General features: G+C 50.7%; 2 protein-coding genes and 1 non-coding gene across 3 annotated transcripts in view; all 3 read right to left on the minus strand.

The window, feature by feature from the left end:
* Positions 1-7,141, minus strand: part of LOC138242592 (GTPase IMAP family member 8-like) — a 31,281-nt gene extending 24,140 nt beyond the window's left edge. Inside the window, exons 1-2 of the mRNA XM_069198131.1 lie at positions 7,126-7,141; positions 5,992-6,665 (exon numbers count right to left, since the gene is read on the minus strand). Of these exons, the coding sequence (XP_069054232.1) occupies positions 5,992-6,665; positions 7,126-7,141 (690 nt within the window). The remainder of the gene's footprint in view (positions 1-5,991; positions 6,666-7,125) is intronic.
* Positions 7,142-7,397: 256 nt separating this feature from the next.
* LOC138242593 (trichohyalin-like) lies at positions 7,398-10,140 on the minus strand. The gene is made up of 3 exons (XM_069198132.1): positions 10,045-10,140; positions 9,897-9,951; positions 7,398-9,250 (listed from the first exon to the last, which is right to left on the minus strand). Exons 1-3 carry the CDS (start codon positions 10,138-10,140, stop codon positions 7,398-7,400), a joined length of 2,004 nt encoding a protein of 667 aa, XP_069054233.1.
* Positions 10,141-24,114: 13,974 nt separating this feature from the next.
* trnae-cuc (transfer RNA glutamic acid (anticodon CUC)) lies at positions 24,115-24,186 on the minus strand. The gene has a single exon. It is a non-coding gene; the product is annotated as a tRNA-Glu (tRNA).
* Between the last annotated feature and the right edge of the window lie 219 nt (positions 24,187-24,405).

The raw sequence follows: 24,405 nt of genomic DNA on the forward strand, positions 1-24,405 counted from the left end.
TGACCCCCAACAGGAACACACAGACTCCGCACACACAGGCACCAGCACCAGCGACCCCCAGCAGGAACACGCAGACTCCACACTCACTCTTGTGACACCTCCTGTGGGGTTTACATTGTAAACCAGTGTAAACTGGGACTGGGACCAACCCGGATCAAGACCAGACCTGAGAGCTTCAGGACTCTCTCCCACTGGTGTCCTTTTCTCTCTCTCTGTCCTGTGTCCTAACAAACCCCACTAATCCCCCGTGTGGGAAAGAGGACCCGCTCGTCCCTCCTGTCCTGTCCCGGTGTCGCCGTCACTGGGACTGGAGCAGCCGGAGAGGAGACGCACTTCCAGAACTTTCCTTCCCGCTCTGCTCTTCCCCTCCTGAGGAAAGAGCATCTTCCCACACAAACAGCCCGTTTCTCTCGGAGACGCCCGCAGCACAGGGGGCCTTTTCCCAGGACACCAGGACTCCCCTCGTCTGCGGAAACACCCGGGAAGAGCCTCCCAGCCCACAGGAGGGGAGTCCCAGTCCTTCCCGGGATTTCCAGGACAGGAGCGGCTCCTCAGCTGGGAATAAAACCGCCCCGAGAGGAGCTCGAGCGCTCGGGCTCGGAGCGTCGCTTAGCAACCGGCGCCGCAGCGGCACCCGGAGGACGAGCCGGAAGCGGGTTTTGGCGCCAGTTCTGCTCTTTGATGATCGGCTCAGGAGAATAAAGTCGATATAAAAACATAAAAGTTCATTTCTCTCCCTCCTCTGTGGAAGCCGTGTCCACCAGGGAGTGGAAAGAAAAAAAAAACGCGCCGCGGTTTATCGCCGTTTCGGCTTTAGATCTCGAAATTATGACTTTTCTGACTCGGAATTGCGAGATATAAAGTCCCAATGACCAGAAATAAAGTCGTGATTCTGAGATTGTAAATCGCCGTTGCGGGATATAAAGTCCCAATGACCAGAAATAAAGTCGTGATTCTGAGATTGTAAGTCATGTGTGTGTATATTCTGTGGTTGATAAAGAATAAAGCCTGGTTCGTTTATCGCGTCTCCACTGGTCCTTTGTCCTGAGAAGAACCTGTAAATGCTACAATATATTCTGTTACACACACATATACAATGTCAGAATTATATCCAAAAATAATTTATAACATTTATATATATATACACAAAGAATACCAAAATACAAACATGATCAAAATAAAACGTTAATTTAAAATGAGTTTTTCTTCACATGGGACACTAAGGGCAGGTTTTCAGTGAGTCGGATCTCTTACGAGGAAGAGATCAGTGTTTCAGTGGAGAGTCCTCACTCTGTGTCCAGGAAGTATCTGGTCTTCCTCTCCCGCTGGGAAAGACTGTGTGGATCAGTGACTGACCTGCGGCAGTGTCTCTGTGTCTCTCTGTCACTCCGATAACACTGCCTGAGCTCCTCCTCTCCCTCTCCTGCTCCTGTCTCAGTGTCTTCAGCTCTCTCTCAGCTCCTCGATCTCCTGTCTGTTCCTCTCTCCTGTCTGTGGGCTGTGTGTGTCTGCTCATTGTGTCTGCGGGCTGTGTGTGTCTGTGGGCTGTGTGTGTTCTCGTGTGTCTGTGTGGGCCGTGTGCGCTTTCGTGTGTCTGCGGGCTGCGTGCGCTCTTGTTTGTCTGTGGGCTGTGTGCGCTCTTGTGTGTCTACGGGCTATGTGCGCTCTCGTGTGTCTGCGGGCTGTGTGTCCTCTGGTGTGTCTGCGGGCTGTGTGCGCTCTCGTGTGTCTGCGGGCTGTGTGCGCTCTCGTGTGTCTGCGGGCTCTCGTGTGTCTGCGGGCTGTGTGCGCTCTCGTGTGTCTGCGGGCTGTGTGTGCTCTTGTGTGTCTGCGGGCTGTGGGTGCCCTTGTGTGTCTGCGGGCTGTGGGTGCCCTTGTGTGTCTGCGGGCTGTGTGTGCTCTTGTGTGTCTGTGGGCTGTGGGTGCCCTTGTGTGTCTGCGGGCTGTGGGTGCCCTTGTGTGTCTGCGGGCTGTGGGTGCCCTTGTGTGTCTGCGGGCTGTGGGTGCCCTTGTGTGTCTGCTGGCTGTGTGTGCTCTTGTGTGTCTGCGGGCTGTGTGTGCTCTTGTGTGTCTGCGGGCTGTGAGCGCTCTTGTGTGTGAGTCTGTGCTGCTCTGGGTTCTCCTCCCAGTAAAGCTCCTATCTGAGCTCCTACTGCAGCTCCTATCACTGTTCCTGCTGCTGCTCCTATTGGGCCCCTCAGGGCTCCTGCTAGGGCCCCTATTGCTGCCCCCAGTCCGGCTCCCAGCGGCACCAGTCTCAGCTCAGAGGGGCGGGTCTGGAGTCCGGGTTTGACTGCAGGGTCTCCTTCACTCACTGCAACAGGAGGAGAGACAGGAAGGGAGGTCACAAGTGACACATTTACTACTCCCTACCAAACAAGCTAGAGATCAACGATGATGAATCTCATTTCTTTATCCAGCTGATTTCTGAAAGATATACAATTTCAACAGTACAGAAGAGCTGTCTGTACAAGACACCCACCACTCTGGGTAAAACAGACCTTCATGTGCTCAGTCCTTAAACGTACAACTGTACAACTCAGGAACACCACCAAACGTGTTAGGATATAAACTTGACCTATTCCTCATTCTTGGTAGAAGTTGTGTTTCTCCTCCGTATAGACAGGGGCTTCTGTAACAGCTCACAGTGGGACTCTGCAGTCCATTGGTGGGACTGAAACACAGTAAAGTTTGACACCAACACCTGCTGCAGCACAACCTCTAACGAAAGAACATCATGTCTGTAAAATCACAGAACTTCAACACTGTTCTCCTGGTACGGCATCCTCACACTTGCTGTCCTCCAACATGACTGGACCAGCTGTCCTCCTGGTGTAACAGGATCGGACCTGAACCTCTGGACCAGCTGTCCTTCTGGTCTAACAAGACCCGACCTGAACCTCTGGACCGGCTGTCCTCCTGGTCTAAGAAGACTGGACCTGAACCACAGCTATAAGTAAAATTAGTCATTTTTGATTTGTACAAAATTAAAATAAATGTGATATTTATTTTGATGTGTATTATTGAAATGTGATTTTCAGATCAAAGGGTTAAATTTGAGCAAAAGCACAGAACTGCAGCATCTGTCTGTGGAAATGATTTTCTAGACACGATTAGTCATGTTACAACAGTGTCTTCTGTTGTGTTCAACCCCCAGTGTCAGGTGAGCAGAGTTAATCGGGAAAATGGCTGACAGGCGACTCTAGTTGCTCAGGTGTTTCTGTTGTACTAACTGTGAAAACGAGAGCTGTCAGACTGCAGCCTTGGTTCCAGTCTTGAGTGTCTGGGTCTGGCTGTCAAGTCAGGATCCTGTGACAGAAGAGCAATCAGCTGTGAAGATCAGAGCCCATCAAAGTCCAGGTGGCACTGTAACCGCTGGAGAGAGACCGGGCACCACAATATCAACAACACGTCATGTCTTGAAAAAGACGCGACTGGAGGAGTCAGCCATGGGAAATCAGCAGTGGTTCAAGACAGATGAGAAAACTCCTGAGAGCAGTGAGGAAACTGAGATAGCCATCAGACTGCAGACACCCTCCACAGGTCTGAGGTGAAAACACCTCCATCCAATACGCCAGAGACCTAGAGAGGAGACCTACAGGGGCAACAGTGCAAGATGCACAACTCTCATGGGCTGTTGTCAGGGAGAAGAAGTGGAAACTCCTGAGCGTTTAAGCCCCTTTGAGCTGCAGAGGAAATGACACCCAGAAACACCCGCTGAACACAGTACTGTCCCACTGTGACTGTATGAACCCCTCTCTCTCAGTGCAGTGTTCATGTACTGGAGTGTCCAGTCAGTGTGTCTGTATGAACCCCTCTCTCTCTCAGTGCAGTGTTCATGTACTGGAGTGTCCAGTCAGTGTGTCTGTATGAACCCCTCTCTCTCTCAGTGCAGTGTTCATGTACTGGAGTGTCCAGTCAGTGTGTCTGTATGAACCCCCCTCTCTCTCAGTGCAGTGTTAATGTACTGGAGTGTCCAGTCAGTGTGTCTGTATGAACCCCTCTCTCTCTCAGTGCAGTGTTCATGTACTGGAGTGTCCAGTCAGTGTGTCTGTATGAACCCCTCTCTCTCTCAGTGCAGTGTTCATGTCCTGGAGTGTCCAGTCAGTGTGTCTGTATGAACCCCTCTCTCTCTCAGTACAGTGTTCATGTACTGGAGTGTCCAGTCAGTGTGTCTGTATGAACCCCCCTCTCTCTCAGTGCAGTGTTAATGTACTGGAGTGTCCAGTCAGTGTGTCTGTATGAACCCCTCTCTCTCTCAGTACAGTGTTCATGTACTGGAGTGTCCAGTCAGTGTGTCTGTATGAACCCCCCTCTCTCTCAGTGCAGTGTTCATGTACTGGAGTGTCCAGTCAGTGTGTCTGTATGAACCCCTCTCTCTCTCAGTGCAGTGTTCATGTACTGGAGTGTCCAGTCAGTGTGTGTGTATGAACCCCCCTCTCTCTCAGTACAGTGTTCATGTATTAGACTCGCACATAAGCAGCAGTGCCCACTGGTTGTCATGGACAGAGGTCTTAGTTGATTCTTCTTCCTGCCTCTGCTGGGGAGCATGGGAACTAGTTTTTTTTCTCCACAGACTGCAACCTGCATCTACAGTATAACTGTAGAACTGAGCTCATTTATCATTTTATTTCAAACACAAAGAGATTTATTGGCATAACTTATGAGTTTTAGTGTTGCCAAAGTACAATCAAACATTTACAGAAATTTACAGTACAGATATATCATAGGACATTTACAAACCCCACATGCAACATTATTGTGGGATATTTATATACTGTTGAGCAACTCACACTGTTTGAGGATAGACTGTGCAATTTGTAATCACATTTACAACTCATGTTCAGTAATACAACAGTATAGCTAGTAAGGGTTAAAAAAAACATTTTTGTAACAGTTTAATTCTTGTGCAGCTCTGCACTGACAGTTTGGGCAGAGGGGCATTAAGCTGTGTTTTTCTGTGCTAAAGCCCATCTCCACTAATCCCAGAGCCCTTCATTAAAACACTGAGGGGCAGCGTCTGCTGGAAATCCTGTCTGTGAGCAGAAGTGAGTCATGGGGCTCACAGACTGAGCTCTCTCTCAGGACACCCAGACTCTGTTGTGTAGGACAACTGTCTCTTGCCAAGTCTCTCTCTTTGTAAAAGAGTCCAGCTGGTTTCCAAGTGCAGAAAGGAGATTCAGTGTAAGGGACCAGCTCTCTGGCACATCAGCTTCTCCGTACAGGAGTGAGAGATGTGTTACACCTCCCACACCCACTCCCAAACTCCCACAGCCACTCTGAGCTGTTACCGCTCTGCTGTAATGGAGCCAAATCGTGATCTTCTCCCAGTCTACAGGAATGGCCCTCAAGAAGCTCACAGGGAGGAGAGGAGATGTTTCTTCTTGCTGATACTGGTACTGGGCCCCAGGATCTGCTCCAGTCAGGGAGTGTGGCTGAAAAGCACCACTGTTGTGTTGAAGATGGGAGCAGCTGTGCTTGTGAAGAGAGAGAGAGGAGAAGGGATGGAAGATAAAAGACTAGAGAGAAAGAGAGGACACAGAGAGAGCATTGTGAGCTCTCGATCTCAACAAACCCCTCCTTCACAGAGGCGGGCCTGCTCTCTGGTCGTCATGGTGACGCAGGCATTTGAAAAGCATTGTGGGAGAAGACCCACTTCCTGCTTCCTCCCAGATCATCTCCAGGAAGTCTACTCCTCATCAAAGCTGTGGCTGTTACAGGAGATGGCAGGGTGTAGATCATTTCGTCCTGTTGTTCAGCTCCAAGCTCAGGGTGTTCAGAGTCCAGACAAGCCTCCTTCACCTCCAGACACTGGAAACAAAGAGAAAGCCGTGTGTCAGTGTGCCGTACAGACAGAGGGTCAGTGATGTAGGAGAGAGACTTTCGGTGTGATCAGGACTTACAGTTTGGGGGCTCCATCTCTTTACTGTGTCTCCTCCTGACAGGCACTCTTCCAGCTCCTCTCTCTTCCTCCTCTTCTACATCGACCACTTTCTTGGCCGACTTCCTCTTCTTTATCTTCTGCAGAAGTTTTCTGTCCATCATGTAAGGAAAGACACTCATTTCTGCCACCATGTCCTCTATCTTCTCCAGCAGCTCTGTGGCCTGAGTGCGGTCACCCCTGTTCTTGTTGTTGAGAACATGATACCTGTTCCCACACTTCTCCACCAGATACTGGAGCTCCTTCCCTCCTCTCTCAATGAGCTGCTCAATGGTTGTGTCTGTCAGCTCATCCCCCCAGGTGAACAGCACTATTGTGTGTCTCCACACTCTCTCACTGAGGAGCTCCAGATGTTCCTTCTCTACTCTCCTCTGTTTCTCTCTCAGTGTGATGAGAGGGATCACCAGGAGGAGAGCGTGGGGTCCTGGGGGGCACAGAGACACGCTGTACACAGTCTCTTGTTTGACCTGCTCTGAGGTGGACTTTATATTATCCCACTCCCAGCCTGGAGTGTCGACCACAGTGATCTGCCTCCCAGCTACTTCACCCTGTCTCTTCTCACACTCCTCAGTTCCTCCCTCAGCATCAAACTCCTCTCTGCCCAGGATGGTGTTTCCTGCTGAGCTCTTCCCAGCTTTTTCACACCCTAGAAGCACAATGTTCAGCTTTGACAGACGAGCAGCTGCTGGGATCTCTGGACGGGGAGTTTCTCCTGGGCTTCTCCCTGGATCAGCAACCAAACAAGACAACATCAGTGTTAGAGCTTGTAGTGTTTCAGTGCACAAGAACTAAATCATTTTTTCAGCTGTTCTGCCACTCTAGTACTTAAAGGGGATGAAACTCTGCTGTGTGCTTAATTGAAACAAACATGTCAATAAAACAAGTAGATTCTGGGATCTGAATGCAGAAGGTTAAAGTTCCCTTGTGTTATCAAAAACATCAAAAACTACAGCTTTTGGAGTTTAAAAGACAAACCAAGATGAAGAGAAATGTTATGACAAAAAAGAAGAAGAATTTCTTTCTTTTTCACTTTGTTATGCAAAGTGAAGAAGAAAGAAATTCAAATAAGAACCACTGCATAGAGACAAAATAAAAATCACAAGATGCAAGACCTCTCTTCAATCTTGACACGATTGCATGTATGCAGTCCAAACTACACAATTCTCTGGAATTTGCAGTTTTACCTCTTAAACTGGGCATCTACCTCCTGCCCTCCTGCTGGGGAAAGATCTGTCTCTCTGGAAGTTGCCCCGCAGAACTTACCCCACCCTGACTGGGCATCCACCACTGCTGGAGTACTTACTCTGACCCGGCTCCAGGCTCTGAGGCTGGGAGGACTCCTGTAGCTCCTTCACTCTCCTCTGCAGCTCCCTTTCCCACCTCTCCTGGATCTCCGCCTCCTTTCTCTGCAGCCTCCTGTCGTACTCTTCTCTCAGCCCTTCCTCCCACTGCCTCCTCAGCTCCTCCGTCCTGCTCCTCTCCTCCTGCACCTCTCGCTGCTGCTCCTGTATCTCTCCTCCAGCTCCTGCTCTCTCTGACGGTGCTCCCTCTCCAACTGCTGCCTCAGCTCCTCCGCCCTCCTCCTCTGCTCGTCCTCCAGTTCCTGCCTCAGCTCTGCCTCCCTCTGCTGCTGCCTCAGTTTCAGCTCCTCCGTCTGCCTCTGCAGCTCCTGCCTGCCCTGCTCTCTCATCCTCTCTTCGTAGTGGAGTCTGAGCTCTGCCAGTCTGCTCTGCTCCTCCTGTGCGTATCTCTGCTCCAGCTCCTCCACTCTCCTGAGCTCCTCAGCCCTCCTCAGCTCCAGCTCCTGCTCCCTCTGCCTGCGATCCTCCTCCAGCTGCCTCCTCAGCTCCTCCTCTCTCTTCCTTTGCTCCTCCTGCTCCTTCCTCTTCTCCTCCATCTCCCTCTGCTGCTGCTGCTCCAGCTCCTGAACTCTCCCCTGCAGTCTCTCTTCATACAGCTGCTTGATCTCGTCCACCTTCCTCCACAGCTCTGCTTCACATCTCTGCTGGGCCTCCCCGCGGTCTTGGCCTCTGTGCTGCTGCCTCAGCTCCTCTATCTTCCTCTCCTGCTCTTCTTCAAGCTCCCTCTTCACGGCCTCCATCCTCTCCCTCAGTCTCTCTGCACACTGGGTCCTGGTCTCCTCCACCTTCCTCAGCTGCTCCTCAGTGATTTTCAGGATGGTCTCCTGCACCCTCCTGTGCTGCTCCTGGTATCTGAGCTCCATCTGCTCAGCTCTGCTGCCCTGCTCCTCCTCGTACCTGCGCAGGAGCTCCTGGTGCTGCGTCCTGTAGCGGAGCTTGATCTCCTCCGTCTTCTCACACTGCTCCTGCTCCAACCTCTGCCTCTGCTCCTGGTACTGCAGCTGCAGCTCCTGCTCCTTCTTGCGCAGTGTCTCCTCCTGCTCTCTCCTGAGAGCCTCCAGCTGCCTGCGCTGCTCCTCTCCCTGCCTGCGTCTCAGCTCCTCCAGCTGGTGCCTCTGCTGCTCCTCCTGCTCCTCCGTCAGCTGCTCCGCTCTCCTCCTCTGCTCTTCCTCACTCCTGCGTCTCAGCTCCTCCGTCTTCTGACGCAGTTCTGCCTCGTACTCCTCTCTCAGCTCCTGCACTTTCTTCAGAAACTCCTCCCTCTCCTTCCTGCCCTCCTCCTCCACCTCTCTGTATCTGTTCTCTCTTTCTCTCAGCCTCTCCTCTGCATCCTGGTCCACAAAGAAGCCCAGACTGTTTCCTGCCACCATGTCCTCGATCTTGTCCAGCAGCTGTGTGACCTGGGTGCGGTCGCCCGTGTCCATATTGTTGAGAACATGATACCTGTTCCCACAGCTCTCTAAGAGCTGCTGCAGGTCTCTCCCCTGTGTGTCAATGTACTGCTCCACTGTCTGCTGTCCCAGACTGTCCCCGTGGGTGAAGAGGACGACAGTGTGATTCAGGACAGCCTCCTCAAACACCTCGGTCACGGTCAGCAGGGCTCCCTTCTCCTCGTCCGTGAAGCGTCTGGCCGGCAGCACCAGCAGGAAAACGTGGGGTCCTGGGGAGGACAGCAGCAGGCACCTCCGGACCTCAAGACACACGTCCCTCTGGCGCCCCCTGCTGTCCAGGAGGTCTGGTGTGTCGATGACGGAGAGCTGCATCCCAGCAGCTTCCCCCCTGCGTCTCTCGCAGGTCTGGGTGACCGCGGACAGGCTGGGCCGGGAGGGGAACTGTGTGCTGCCCAGGAGGGTGTTTCCTGCTGAGCTCTTCCCAGCACCAGTCCTGCCCAGCAGCACCAGTCTCAGCTCAGAGGGGCGGGGCTGGAGTCTGGGTTTGACTTCACTCACTGCAACAGGAGGAGAGACAGGAGCATCAGGGATGTTAGACATGAGAGTAGACCAACCTCTCCACAGGTAAGAGGAGTACAATTTGCTCAAGTCATTTCTTGACAAACGTAACTTAAAAGTCATTATAATAATAATAATTGCTTAAACTTCTATAGTGCTTTTCTGGACACTCCACTCAGAGCTCTTTACAGGTCATAGGGATCCCACTACCGCCACCAGTGTACAGCTCTTCACAGGTCATGGGGATCCCCTCCACCACCACCAGTGTGCAGCCCCACCTGGGTGATGCTCCAGTCCTCTCCCCACACACCAGCTGTCAGTGGGGAGGAGAGCAGAGTGATGGAGCCAGTTCAGAGAAGGGGGTTATTAGGAGGCCATGATGGGTAAAGACCAGGGGGAATTTGGCCAGGACACTGGGGTAACACCCCTACTCTTCTCGAGAAACACCCTGGGATTGTTAATGACCACAGAGAGTCAGGACCTCGGTTTGACGTCTCATCCGCAGGACGGCGCCTGTTTACAGTCCAGTGTCCCCGTCACTATACTGGGGCATCAGGACCCACACAGACCGCAGGGTGAGAGCGCCCCCCGCTGGCCCCACACACACCTCTCCCAGCAGTAGTCTTAGTGTTTTTCCAGGCTCACCCTTGCTGGGCTCCAGTGGGGGCTGCCAGCTGGGAGTTGCAGGGTGATAGGGCTGCTGGCCATTATGAAAGAAACTTACAGAATGAACATCTGGGAATTATTCTTGGGCATCATGCCCAGTCGGCACAAGTACATCCTCCACCCTGACTCTGAACATCGGCGTTCCCCAGCGCTGCAAACTCAGCCCTCTCCTCTGCTCCCTGTTCACCCACGACTGCGTCTCCAGGAACAACACAAACTCCATCATCACGTTTACGGACGATACAACGATCATCAGTTTGATCATGAACGGTGATGAGTCCGCCTACAGGGAGGAGGTAGAAACGCTGACAGCATGGTGTCAGGACAGCAGCCTCTCTGAACACCAGCAGAACTAAGGAGCTGATGGTGGACCACAGGAACAGACCAGGCACCCATTCACATCAGTGGGTCCGCAGTGGTCCAGATTCTCAAATTCCTAGGTGTCAACATCACAGGCGACCTGACCTGGACCCACCACACCAACCCCGTAGACAAGACAGTGCCTGTTCTCTCTCCCCAGACTGAAGAAGTTCAGCCTGCCTTCACACATCCTGACCAGCTTCTACAGCTGCACCACTGAGAGCATCCTAACCGGCTGCACCACTGCCTGGTGTGGTAACTGCTCCGCCCACGAGCTCAGGGTCCTCCAGAGGGTGGTGACACTGGCTCAGAACACTACTGGCTGCGCTACTGAACACAGAGGATATCTACTGTGATAATGCCTCAAGAAGTCCAGGTCCATCCTCAGGGACCCCAGTCACCCTAAACACAACATGCTCTCTCTAATACCATCTGGAAAACGGTACTGAAGTATCAGACCAAGACCACCAGGTGTCAGAACAGCTTCTTGCCCCAGGCAGTAAGACTGCTGAACAGCCAACCACAGCAGACACCTGCAGTTACCTCCTTGAACTGACAGGGGGCACTGGCACTCTCAGGACACCTACGAAGAGCACTAAATACCTCCTTCCCTGTACCCTACTACTGTCAGGACACCTCAATACCTCCTACCCTGTACCCTACCACTGTCAGGACACCTAAATACCTCCTATCCTTGTGTTACCTTCCACACAATCTGTGAATTGTAATTCTGTAATCTGTTGTATCCCAATGTTAACCCCTATAAATTCCTGTCCTCCAACTCTTCTATCCCTCTTAACGAGCCTTTAAGTGCAAGTGACCGTTCGTGCATCGATCAATAAACCTTGATTGATTGAGTGTTGGTCCGACAGTCTTGAGGAACAGATTACAGAGACTGAGCTGCTGTGTGATGGATTAAATCTAGTCTCCCTGAGAGAAAACAGTTCAATTACAGCACAGAGGATTTAAACAGACACAGATCATACAGAGCAGAGCACAGTATGATTTTAATTCCTAACAGGACACAAGATGGTTGAATCTCTCAGTTTGGTGACCAATAAGATCAGTGACTCAGTAATACAGCATCAATCACACTCACTGGCGGGAGGGATGATGTCCATACTGTTCCTCTTTTTGACGGGCAGTCTGGGCTTCTCTGTCTCTTTCTCCAGCTCCTCTTCCTTCAGTGTCTTTCTCATCTTCTCCTTCAGCTCCTCTTCTCTCCTGCTCCACTCCTCCTCCAACCTCTGTCTGAGCTCCTCTTCTCTCTCTCTCCCTTCTTTCATACTTCTGTCTCAGCTCCTCTGTCTCTCCTCCTCCCTCTGTCTCAGCTCCTCTGTCTCTCTCTGTCTCTCCTCCAACCTCTGTCTGAGCTCCTCTTCTCTCTCTCTCTCCCTTCTTACATACTTCTGTCTCAGATCCTCTGTCTCTCCTCCTCCCTCCGTCTCAGCTCCTCCGTCTCTCTCTGTCTCTCCTCCAACCTCTGTCTCTCTCTGTCTCTCCTCCTCCTCCCTCTGTCTCAGCTTCTCTGTCTCTCCTCCAACCTGTCTCAGCTCCTCTGTCTCTCTCTGTCTCTCCTCCTCCCTCTGTCTGATATATTTCTCCACTTCAGTGTTTATTTCTTTGATGTCAGTGGTAAAGTACAGCCCATAGTTTCCTGCCACCATGTCCTCTATCTTCTCCAGCAGCTCTGTGACCTGAGTGCGGTTGCCCCTGTTGTTGTTGTTGAGAACATGATACCTGTTCCCACACTTCTCCACCAGACACTGGAGCTCCTCTCCTCCTCTCTCAATGTGCTGCTCAATGGTTGTGTCTCCCAGTGTGTCCCCCCAGGTGAACAGCACTATTGTGTGTCTCCACACTCTCTCACTGAGAAGCTCCAGATGTTCCTTCACTGATCTCCAGTCTGTGATTGAGTCCAGATTAATCATCAGGAGGAGAGCGTGGGGTCCTGGGGGACACAGAGACGCACTGCGCACAACCTCCTGTCTAACCTGCTGTGGAGAATAGAAATTCAACATCAGCCACACATCCCAGCCTGGAGTGTCGACCACAGTGATCTGCCTCCCAGCTACTTCACCCTGTCTCTTCTCACACTCCTCAGTTCTTCTCTTATGTCAAACTCCTCTCTGCCCAGGATGGTGTTTCCTGCTGAGCTCTTCTCAGACCGTCTCTCCCCCAGCAGCACGATCCTGATCTCTGAGAGACGCTGTGGTGCCTCATGGGAATCAGCCCGTCTCCTCCCTGTCAGAGAGAAAGATCACAGATTATTTACATGATAAAGTTCTCTTCACAGATATCTTCCCTCTTCATCCCATTTAAAATTCATGATAAAAACTCCTCTATATCCTCTATATCTTTCCTATTGTCCCTGCCCTGTGAGAGAGGAAAATCACAGATTATTGAGATTATTTTTCTGTGTATTCTCTGTGGTATACAAAAATGTTCTGTTAATGTTAGGTAATCAAACTGTATTCTTACAACATTCTTATTCTGTATTCTTACAATTTATATAAAATATATATATATATTTTATTTTTAACTGTTCTCTCAATAGTATATGTTAATTTTTCATCAGGATTTTTTTTCTTAGAATAATTTAACCTCACTGAAAGGTCAGATTTCTCTCATCTGATAAACAACACAGACATTTTTTCCAATGTCTTCCTTGCTCATCTTTACCAAGGGCGCCAATACTTCTGGAGGGCCCTGTAGAGACCCACTTACACTCTGAGTGTCCAATGGCAGTTCAGACATATATGGGACTCCTGTGTTCAGTATGAACCTTTATACCACCTTATTTTAAAAATACATGTAAAAAACTGTAAAATCATTCAGTCCATCCTGATTCTTCAGTAGTGAGTCTAAAATGTCACATTTCATACAGACATGTTTGGGACTCACCCACCTGGCTGGGAACTTTCTGTGTTGTATAGTTTCAAACTGCTTAGAAACAATCTACTGTGATCCACACTGAAGAGAACTAGCATGATGTTAGTTTAAAAACAGTTAAACTGACAAGCTGGAGGAACAGAGTCTCTTCAGTCTGAAGGGAGTGTCCCACACTGACAGGGTGAAGAAAGTGAACCATATATATATACAAAATATTCAACACCTCAGTGACAGTCAGTCATCATTAAAGACCAGTTGGATATTGACACCTCAGAGCTCCTCAGAATTAACACTGAAACTCAAAGCAACACTAAGACTTAAAATCAGGAGTTGGAGGCTCTACTGTACACAGAGAGGGGTGGGAGAGGGGAACAAGCTGATACCCTGGCTCCTCTCCACACACAGCTGGATGAGCTCTTCCAGTCAGGACATGGGGCTCTACTGTACACAGAGAGGGGTTGAGGGAGGAAACAAGCTGCCCAGTCAAGACAGTAGAAACAGCTGCATGAGACCCTGGAATCATTGCTAATTATGGGCCAAATAAATTCCTCTGTTGTTCATCTGTACTGATTCCTCTCTGGTATTATCAGCTGTACAATAAACACGGCCTCTGAGCAACAAACAAGAAATGTTCATATCTGAGCGTGTCTGAGCATCATGAACACTAACAGTGTGAATCCAATACCATCAGCACACAGTCAGGTTTAACATCAATCATTCTACCTTAAATAAACACCTTATTAAAATATTTAGTGAATCCCAAACAGCTTGAGTTTACACTACCGATCTCTGATCGCTGACAAGAGAAAGTGAAAGTAAAATCTGTTTTTCTCTCCTAGTTCAGACCCCGTGTGTCTGACAGACAGAACAGAAGACTCTCAGCAGACAGGAAGACACTTCTCCAGCTGCTGCTGTGCTCTGTGACAGAGAAGAGACCCTCAGTGACTCCCTTACCGACACTCTGACAGGCAGAACAAGAGAAAACTCACCAGGGCTGAGCACTAAGCTCCTACACGCTGCCATCTCTCTCTGTCTCTTCCTGGTGATCTGAAGGGCAGGATTTTGTCCTCTCAGTGGCCCTTGATAAATTTACTGGGTTCAGTTAATGATTAACTCACCAGAGCAGAATGAAGTCTTGGGCACCGTCTGATATGAACGTTTCTGGTATATCTAATCACTTAGGAATTTAAAAATATTTTTCATAAGCAAACTCTCGTTTGGGGTTCTAGAAAATTTATCTAAAAGGATCTCCAAAGCACTTTAGAGTCAGGGACCCCACTTCATCCCACCTGCAAACAACTGAGAAGAGGGAATTTGGGAAGTACAGACCGAACCCCGACTAAGCAGCACCCCTGACCAGCAGTCGGGACACTGGGGTCACACCCCGTCTCTCACACACAGTGTTCTGATCTGTACTGACCAGCAGTCGGGACACTGGGGTCCACACCCGTCTGGATCAATGAAGTCAATGAGGCGCTGCAGTACTGCGCTGTCCCCGCCAGGGGGAGACAAGGCACCAGAAGTCAGAGGCCCGAGGTGAACTGCTTCAGGAGAGAGACAGATTGGGTAAACAGCAGGCCAGAGAGAGAAGGAGAGCAGACAGTAGATAACAGACCTGAGGATTTCATCAGCTTGTTCCCCCCTCCCACCCCTCTCTGTGTACAGACCCCCTCTTAACTGCAGATGCCTGAGCGCTGATTGACCCCGACCTTCCCCCCTCTTGTCTGAGCCGCCCCCCCCAGAGCCCGTGACGGTCTGGGGACGAGTACAGTTTCAGGACAATCAGACTCTCAGTCGGCTCTTCTGCAGCGTCAATCCCTCCCCAGAACAAACACAAACCACACCGCTGCTTCTCCGTTTTTATTCATCTGTTCACAGAACATACAGAGACCGGGGGCTCCCTCCCTCACGAGGAAACCCAGGCCACGGCCAGGCGGAGAAAGGAGTGCGATCATACATAATGAAGATATTATTTATTTAGATTTAATGAATAAATTCTCTTTTTTTTTAAAGCGTTTTTCTGGGGGCATCTCTGCTGTTGAAATAATGACTTAGGAAACACAAAGACCTCAGTCGGCTTCAGAGGAGAAACCGCCCCCCCTCCCCTCCCCTCACTCACGATGAACGCAAGAAGGTTAAAAATGAAGACGAACCGCGACCTCACAGGCGTGTCCGTGGGAGTCTGCTTGAGCGACGCAGAAACACGTCCACGCCTGGGGCTCGCCTGCCATTCCCACACAAGAGAGCAAAGGGAACCGGAAGTCCAGGGCTCCGTCTCTCGCCGGGGAGCGTGGGTGGTGTTGTTTTTGTGGGGGTGGGAGAAGGGAGTGAAACACGCATCGTTCCCCGCCCACCCCACGATCATTTCACTCGCTGTCATCGACCAATCGATTATACAACGAAAAATCATGGAGAACCATTCCAGTTCCTCACGGTGAAGGAAGAGTAGCACCACCTCCGCTCTCACTGAAATACTCTCCTTCAATAAGACGCACGAGTCTCTCCGTCAATAAGATAGATAAATAAATAAGCCATGCAGGAAATCAATCAATAAACAAACAGAGCGATAAGGCGCCACGGGCGTCTCCGCCCACGAGTCCCGGACTCCCCTCTCCTGGCGGCAGCGGTCCGGGTCCGAGCTCGGGTTCGGGTCCGGCTGGCCGTTATGGGTATCAGTATCGGGCCGGACTCGAGGGCCTCTCCCGTCACGGTCGGACTCCATCCAGGAGGGGGCGGGGTGTCACAGGTCACAGGTCACAGGTCACAGGTCGGAGCTGCTGCTGCTGAGGTACTGAGAGACGCCGACCAGGAGCAGCGCCAGTTCACACCCGGGGTCCTCGGAGGCGTAGATCTTGAGACACAGCGCAGCCACCAACAGCAGAAGCAGCCGCTGAGCGGAGCCGCGGGGCTCGGCCGCCGGGGGGAGCTTCTGCACCTGGGGGAGAGAGAGAGAGAGGTCAGCGTCAGGGAATCACGCTCGCTGGGGTTCGGGCGTGATGATATTAATAATAATACATTTCTATAGCTCTTTCCTGGACACTCCACTCAGAGCTCTTGACAGGTCATGGGGATCCCACTACCACCACCAGTGTGCAGCTCTTTATAGGTCATGGGGATCCCACTACCACCACCAGTGTGCAGCTCTTTACAGGTCATGGGGATCCCACTACCACCACCAGTGTGCAGCTCTTTACAGGTCATGGGGATCCCACTACCACCACCAGTGTGCAGCTCTTTACAGGTCATGGGGATCCCACTACCGCCACCAGTGTGCAGCCCTTTACAGGTCATGGGGATCCCACTACCACCACCAGTGTGCAGCTCTTTACAGGTCATGGGGATCCCACTACTGCCACCAGTGTGCAGCCCCAACTGGATGACGCCCCAGTCCTCTCCCCACACACCAGCTCTCAGTGGGGAGGAGAGCAGAGTGATGAAGCCAGTTCATAGATGGGGATTATTAGGAGGCCATGACTGGTAAGGGCCAATGGGAAATTTGGCCAGGACGCCGGTGTAAAACCCCTACTGTTCTCGAGAGACACCCTGGGATTGTTAATGACCACAGAGAGTCAGGACCTCGGTTTGACGTCTCATCCGCAGGACGGCGCCTGTTTACAGTCCAGTGTCCCCGTCACTATACTGGGGCATACACTATACACACGGCACCACACAGTCAAGACGCGCCGGAGTACAAGCACAAACAGGCCGCTGCTCCCCGGGAGGAACCGCCGATACTACTACTGATAACAATAGTACTACTGTGTTTGTTTCTAGGAAAAAACAGGCCACTGCTCCCCGGGAGGAACCGGTGATACTACTACTGCTGCTAACAATAGTATTACTAACACTAATACTACTACTGATAACAATACTAACAATACAACTGCTACTACCACTGATAACAACAGTACTACTACTAACACTAATAATACAACTGCTATTAATACTACTACTAATAGTAGTAACGATCTCCTTCACACAAGAACTGCACACACGGTGTACAAATCAGCTGACTGGAGAGTAATTTCCGACGGTGATAAACACAAGGAATAGAACTGACCTTGTTGGTTTCTCTAAAAACACTACCAGTCCTGTCAAAGACACGATATGCTCCACTAGAATTGTTGTCCCTGACCGGTGAGAAATGTCGTTTGTTGTGCGAAGGACTCAGCAAGAAGAGATGTGTCAATTCAGGTGCAGTTGTTTATCGTGAGGGAAAGCACAGACAATATGGGCTTTAATGAATTAACAGTGAAAGCGTAGCAGGGGGCCTCGTATGGACTGCGGTTGTGTCTAGTTTTTGTTATTTGCATTTAAAGATTTTGCTTGTCTTTTGCAAACAAAATCTAAGCTAAGACTTCTACATGAAACATAATGCAGGAGTAGCTGCAGCCTAGGTAGACGGGCTGAAAACCACGTTACGTTGTTATTATTTACTTTATTATTTATTATTTCTCACTGAACACTAGCGCCCCTCTATGATCACACACTAAACAAAGTACTGTGCCGCTGTAATTACTAACTGAATACTAGCGTCCCACTCTGATCGAACACTGAACACAATACTGTCCCACTGTGATTACTCGCTGAACACAGAACTGTCGCACTGTGATCACACACTGAACACAGTAGTGTCCCACTCTGATCGAACACTGAACACAGTTCTGTCGCACTGTGATTACTCACTGAACACAGTACTGTCCCACTGTAATCAACCACTGAACACAGTACATATAATGCAGGAGTTATAAAGGTTATACAGTGGACAGAGCACCGTACTGATCACACAAAGAGCACAACAGACTGAAAGTACACTGAACACAGTACTGTCCCACTGTGATTACTCGCTGAACACAGCAGTGTCCCACTGTGATCACACACTGTACTGTGCCAGTGTGATGACGAACTGAACACAATACTGTCCCCCTCTGCTGACACACTGAACACAGAACCGTGCCACTCTGCTAACACGCTGATCACAGTACCGTCCCACTGTGACAACACGCTGATCACAGTACCGTCCCACTGTGACAACACGCTGATCACAGTACCGTCCCACTGTGACAACACGCTGATCACAGTACCGTCCCACTCTGATCACACACCGAACACAGTACTGTGCCACTGGAATCACACACTGAACACAGTACTGTGCCACTGTGATTACTCACTGAACACTAGTGTCCCACTCTGATTACAGTACTGTCCTACTGTGATTACTCACTGAACATACTACTGTGCCACTAGAATCACACACCAAACACAGTACTGTGCCACTGTGATCACACACTGAACACTGTACCGTGCCACTCTGATCACGCACCGAACACTGTGCTGTCCCACTCTGATCACGCACCGAACACAGAACTGTGCCTCTCAGATGCCACACTAAAAACACTACTATGCCACTGTGATTACTCACTGAACACACCACTGTACCACTCTGATCACACATTGAACACAGTACTGTGACACTGTAATCGCGCACTGAACACACACTGTCCCACTGGGCTCACACACCGAACACAGTACTGTCCCACTGGGCTCACACAGTGAACACAGTACCGTCCCACCGGGCTCACACAGTGAACACAGTACCGTCCCACCGGGCTCACACAGTGAACACAGTACCGTCCCACCGGGCTCACACAGTGAACACAGTACCGTGCCACCGTGATCACACTCCGAACACAGTACCGTCCCACCGTGATCACACTCCGAACACAGTACCGTCCCACCGTGATCACACTCCGAACACAGTACCGTCCCACCGTGATCACACTCCGAACACAGTACCGTGCCACCGTGATCACACTCCGAACACAGTACCGTCCCACCGTGATCACACAGTGAACACAGTACCGTCCCACCGTGATCACACTCCGAACACAGTACCGTGCCACCGTGATCACACTCCGAACACAGTACCGTCCCACCGTGATCACACTCCGAACACAGTACCGTCCCACCGTGATCACACTCCGAACACAGTACCGTCCCACCGTGATCACACTCCGAACACAGTACCGTCCCACCGTGATCACACTCCGAACACAGTACCGTCCCACCGTGATCACACTCCGAACACAGTACCGTGCCACTGTGATCACACTCCGAACACAGTACCGTGCCACTGTGATCACACTCCGAACACAGTACCGTGCCACTGTGATCACACTCCGAACACAGTACCGTGCCACTGTGATCACACTCCGAACACAGTACTGCCCCACTGTGATCACACACTGAACAGAGTAATGTCGCACTGTTATCACTCACTGAAGACACTACTGTCCTACTGTGATCACTCACTGAAGACACTACTGTCCCAATGTGATCACATACTGAACACTGTATGTTGACACACTGAACACTAGCGTCCCACTCTGATCACAGTACTGTCCCACTGTGACAACACGCTGATCACAGTACAGTCCTACTGTAGTCACACACTGAACACAGTACTGTGCCACTGTGATGACACACTGAATACAGTTCTGTGGTAGGAATTTTGGTCGCTGTTTTTTAGGTGTAGCCAATACTTTATATTCTTTTCTGTATGTTTATCAATAGTGGGTACTGGCCTAATTCGGCCCTGCACCCGTTGTTAGGAGTTTTTCTCTGCACACAGAAGATGTTTCTACAGATCTCCATGTGCAGAGTTTCTGTGGGGTGTTTGTCCCATTGGGTGTAATCCTGGTCTGTGAGGGGACCCCACACTTCACTGCCGTATAGGGCAATGGGTTGGATTACACTTTCAAATATTTGGAGCCAGATTCTTGTTGGTGGGTTGATGTTGAAGAGCCTCCTTCTTATTGCGTAGAAAGCCCTGAGTGCCTTCTCCCTCAGTGCCTTCACTGCCAGGTCAAAACTCCTGGAAGAGCTGATGGCGAGACCGAGATATGTGTAGCTGGATGTGTGCTCCAATGTGTTGTTGTTCAGTGTGAATTTGTACCCGTTTCCCTGAGGTCTGGCTTTCTTCTGGAAAACCATAACTCTGGTCTTGTCCAGATTGACTGGCAGTGCCCAGGTCTGACAGTACAGCCCCTGTTCTGTGGGCGACAGCAGGACCAGGTCATCTGCGTAGAGCAGGAACTTGATTTCTGTGTCGTGTAGTGTGAGACCAGGAGCTGCAGACTGCTCCAACATTCCTGCTAATTCATTGATATAGATATTGAACAGTGTTGGGCTCAGGCTGCAGCCCTGTCTCACCCCGCGGCCTTGGGTGAAGAATTTAGTCCTTTTGTTTCCAATTTTCACTGCACATTTGCTCTCTGAATACATTGATTTAATTATGTCGTACACTTTGCCCCCTATGCCACTTTGGAGTAGTTTATAAAACAATCTCTCATGCCAAATCGAATCAAATGCTTTTTTGAAATCGACAAAGCAGGCAAAAATTTTTCCTTTGTGTTTTTGGTGGATGTGTTTGTCTATCAGTGTGTGTAGGGTGTAAATGTGATCAGATGTGCAGTGATCTGGCAAGAAGCCAATCTGACTTTTACTCAGGACACTGTGTTCAGTAAGGAAGGCCAGTATTCGTGTATTTAGGATACTCCAGAATACCTTCCCCAGGTTACTGTTCACACAGATGCCCCGGTAGTTGTTGGGATCGAGTTTATCTCCACTCTTATAGATGGGCGTGATCAGTCCTTGGTTCCAGGCCTCGGGGAAACATCCAGCTGTCATGATGAGATTGAGGAGTTTGAGCAGGGCTTGTTGCAACTTTGGGCTGCTGTGTCTCAGCATCTCATTTATGACACCATCATGGCCACAGGCTTTGCGTGGTCTGAGGGCCTGGAGTTTGTCCAGTAGCTCCTGCTCAGTGATTGGGGAGTCTTAGGGGTTTTGGTGGTCTTTGATAGCCAATTCCAAAATTTGAGTTTTTGGTCTGATTGATTTGTATTCGGGAGATTTTCAAAGTATGTTTGCCAGATTGTTCCATTTTGGATGGCCAATTCTTCTGGTTTTGATTTGTTTAAGTTGTTCCACTTCTCACAGAAACAGTTCTGATTTAGTGACTCCTCAATTTCTGCAAGTTGTTTGTCTATGTATGCGTTTCTTTTCTTTTTCAGCGTTTGTAAAGTTTTACCATGTCACAGTACCCGAGTTGCAGATCTGTGTTGTGTGGTTGTCTGTGTTCTTCATTTGAGACTTTTCGTAGTGCATTTCTGATGTTTTTGCACTCCGTATCAAACCACTTTTCTTTTGCTTTTGTTTTTTGGTAGTTTTTTTGATTTAGTTGATTTTAGCTTAGATTTTGATGCTAGTTTGTGGAATAGGTGATTTAGTTTTTGTGTGGCCAAGTTTATCCCTAGTTTGTTGGTTTGATATGGAGTGTTTAGGAATGTGTCCATCAGTGTCTGAATTTCGTCTCTCATGAACTTGTCTCTCTCTCATGTCCTGCAGGATGACCCGTCTCTCTCCAGGTGTACCTGTTGTACAGACTGACCCGTCTCTCTGCTCTCTCATGTCCTGCAGGCTCCTCGTCTCTCTCCTGTCTCCTGTCCTGCAGGCTCACCCGTCTCTCTCCTGTCTCCTGTCCTGCAGGCTCCTCGTCTCTGCGCCCCGGTGTGCAGGACAGATGCGAGGGCCGCGTGATCGGACCTCATCGGTTCGTGGACAAGCAGACCTGCGTCACTAACGGCGGGGAGGAGAAATGACTCTGCTGCTCGCTCGGCGTGTGTGCGCGGAGGTTCTCACGTCTCTCTGTTTTAATGATCTCTCATGTCGTGCGCGTGCGTGTCACTGTTCACACTACAGAACAAACAGGTCGCCCCGGAACGGCGATCGATGTGAAACTGGCTGTGATCGTGGCGCCCGCAGTCGTGACGCGGCCCGGCTCCCCCCGAGCGCCGGTTCTGCGGTCGTCCGCCCAGCCCGGTCCGGAAGGTGGCTGCTGGAGGCAGGGGAATGATCTGGGAGCTGGCGGGGTGTCGGAGGGGACAGGGGAGCACAGAAGGTGCTAGAAACTTTTGCCCCACCAGTTTGAGAGAGGGGGGAGCCATGCCAAGCAGAGGGTGGGGAAGGGAGGGAGGGGGAGTTAGGGTTCAGCCCTGCGGTGTCACACCTCTGGCCACAGGGGGCGCCGCTGTGCGGAGCAGGACAGGAGCAGGTGGAGTCAGTCCAGGGTGTTCTGGGGGACGGGGGGCGAATACTACCCCAGGGGCTCTCGGGTTCGTCTGGTTCTTGTCGTGAATCTTTTTGTAGAAGTTTTAATAAAGTAACATTTTCAGATAACTGGGTGTCCTGTTCTGCTTTCTGCATCCCGAGTGATCGATTGCCCCTGCTGCTGACTGGAAGTCATCAGTTAAAGGGTATCAGCTTCAACAACAGGGCTGTGCGGCTTGTTCCCCACCCCCGCCCCTCTCTGTGTACAGTAGAGCCTCCTGTCCTGACTGGAGGAGCTCACCCAGCTGTGTCTGGAGAGAAGCCAGGGTATCAGCTTGTTCCCCACCCCCGCCCCTCTCGGTGTACAGCAGTGTCTCCGGTATCAGTTTCAACACTGGCTGGGTACAGAGGAGGGAGAGCTGGCGAGGAGCGTGGCTCCGATCCTATCCTTGATCCGATCATGGCTCTAATTCCTGTAATTTATACAGAGAGCACAATCACAAAGCGTCTAAAACTGTACAACTCCAAGGTTTAGAAAACGTTTTTACAGAAGCTATCCAGACAGTTTGGGGTCATGCGTTCGTTTGATCCAGCTGGGGATTCTGTATGACCCTGACAGACACACTGATTCCAGGTGAGAGATTCACACTGAGGTGACCCGTCTCCAGCTGTATGACTGTCTTTCAGCTCTATGACAGATTCCAGGTGAGAGCTATACTGAGCTGATTCTGATAAGTTCTCTACACATCAAAGACGCAGCTCCTTCAATGTCTCCCTCTCCACACTCTGCAGAACGCTACTGAATCCTAATGGTTGCCATGCTGCCTGGTAGTCTGCAGTTCACAGTCCTTGGTGTTCCCAGAGACAGAGTGTCAATGATGAGGTCACTTCCTCCCCAGCTTCCAGTCATACCCATCTGGCTCCAGACTGGTATCGTGTTGTCCCCTAGCGTTAACCCACAGTGGACACTCCATCTGGCTCCAGTCTGGTGGTGTGTCGTCCCCTAGCGTTAACCCACAGTGGACACTCCATCTGGCTCCAGTCTGGTGCAGTGTCGTCCCCTAGCGTTAACCCACAGTGGAAACTCCGACAGGTTCCCATCGCTCTGGCCGGCGTTTGTTTTTCCATCCTCGTTGTTTCAGTCGTGACAAAAGGACCACAAGAACTGGACGCTTGCATTGAAGCCCGATCCCACTGAAACTGCTCCGAGTTCCTCATTCTCATCACCCGCTATTAAATCCTTCTGTTCACCCAGTGGAACCAGCAAGCAGGCACTCGTCATCTGTTCCTATGTCTGGCGTCAGGCAGCCCAAATCTCCCGTCTGCCCTTCAGGGAATGTGAATCTCAGACGCTCCCATCACACCCTCGATCAGTGATCAGTGATTAAATGCTTGTGAATAACCCAACGGGCCTGTTGAACCAAAATCTCTCACTGGAGGGCTGCATCAGTGGTGGGGCTTCAGCCTCATCCTTGTGGTCAGGATGCCTCGCCTTGCGCTTATATCTGTAGCATTGATTACGATTTATAATAATGTGATCATGTTGATAATGTTGCTTTATTGGCCCTATACAATTTCTTGCATTAGGAATGTGTCTTTTCACAGACCCCAGCTTGCTCTCCATGAGACAGACACACAGACAGGGAGAGAAGCTGGGGGTCAGAGTGCAGGGTCAGGAGTCAGCCATTGTAAAGCGCCCCTGGAGCAGTTGGGGTTAAGGGCCTTGCTCAGGGACCCAACGGAGTCAGATTCCTCTGCTGGCTGCGGGATTTGAACCGGCAACCTTCCAGCCACAGGAACAGATCCATCACTCCGCCCCAGAAGAGTATTGACATTCCCTGACCGGGAATCGATCCCGGGCCGTGGCGGTGAGAGCGCCGAATCCTGACCACTAGACCACCAGGAACGCTACAGCTACACTTGACCGCACAGCTGAAAGATCACTCCCTGTAGTGCGACAAGCTTGCAAAGCCCCATTAACACCTCTTCTATTTCTTGCCTCCCTGCAGGAATCACGTTATGGGACGCCGAGATGCTGCAGAAAGACATCGACGTGCGTCCTCAGCCGAACACAGATTTCCAGATCATTGAGGACAAGGCGTCTGCTCTGAATGCGCGCAGGCCT

This window comes from Lepisosteus oculatus, chromosome 14 (assembly GCF_040954835.1).
Source record: "Lepisosteus oculatus isolate fLepOcu1 chromosome 14, fLepOcu1.hap2, whole genome shotgun sequence".
Lineage (NCBI taxonomy): Eukaryota > Metazoa > Chordata > Actinopteri > Semionotiformes > Lepisosteidae > Lepisosteus > Lepisosteus oculatus.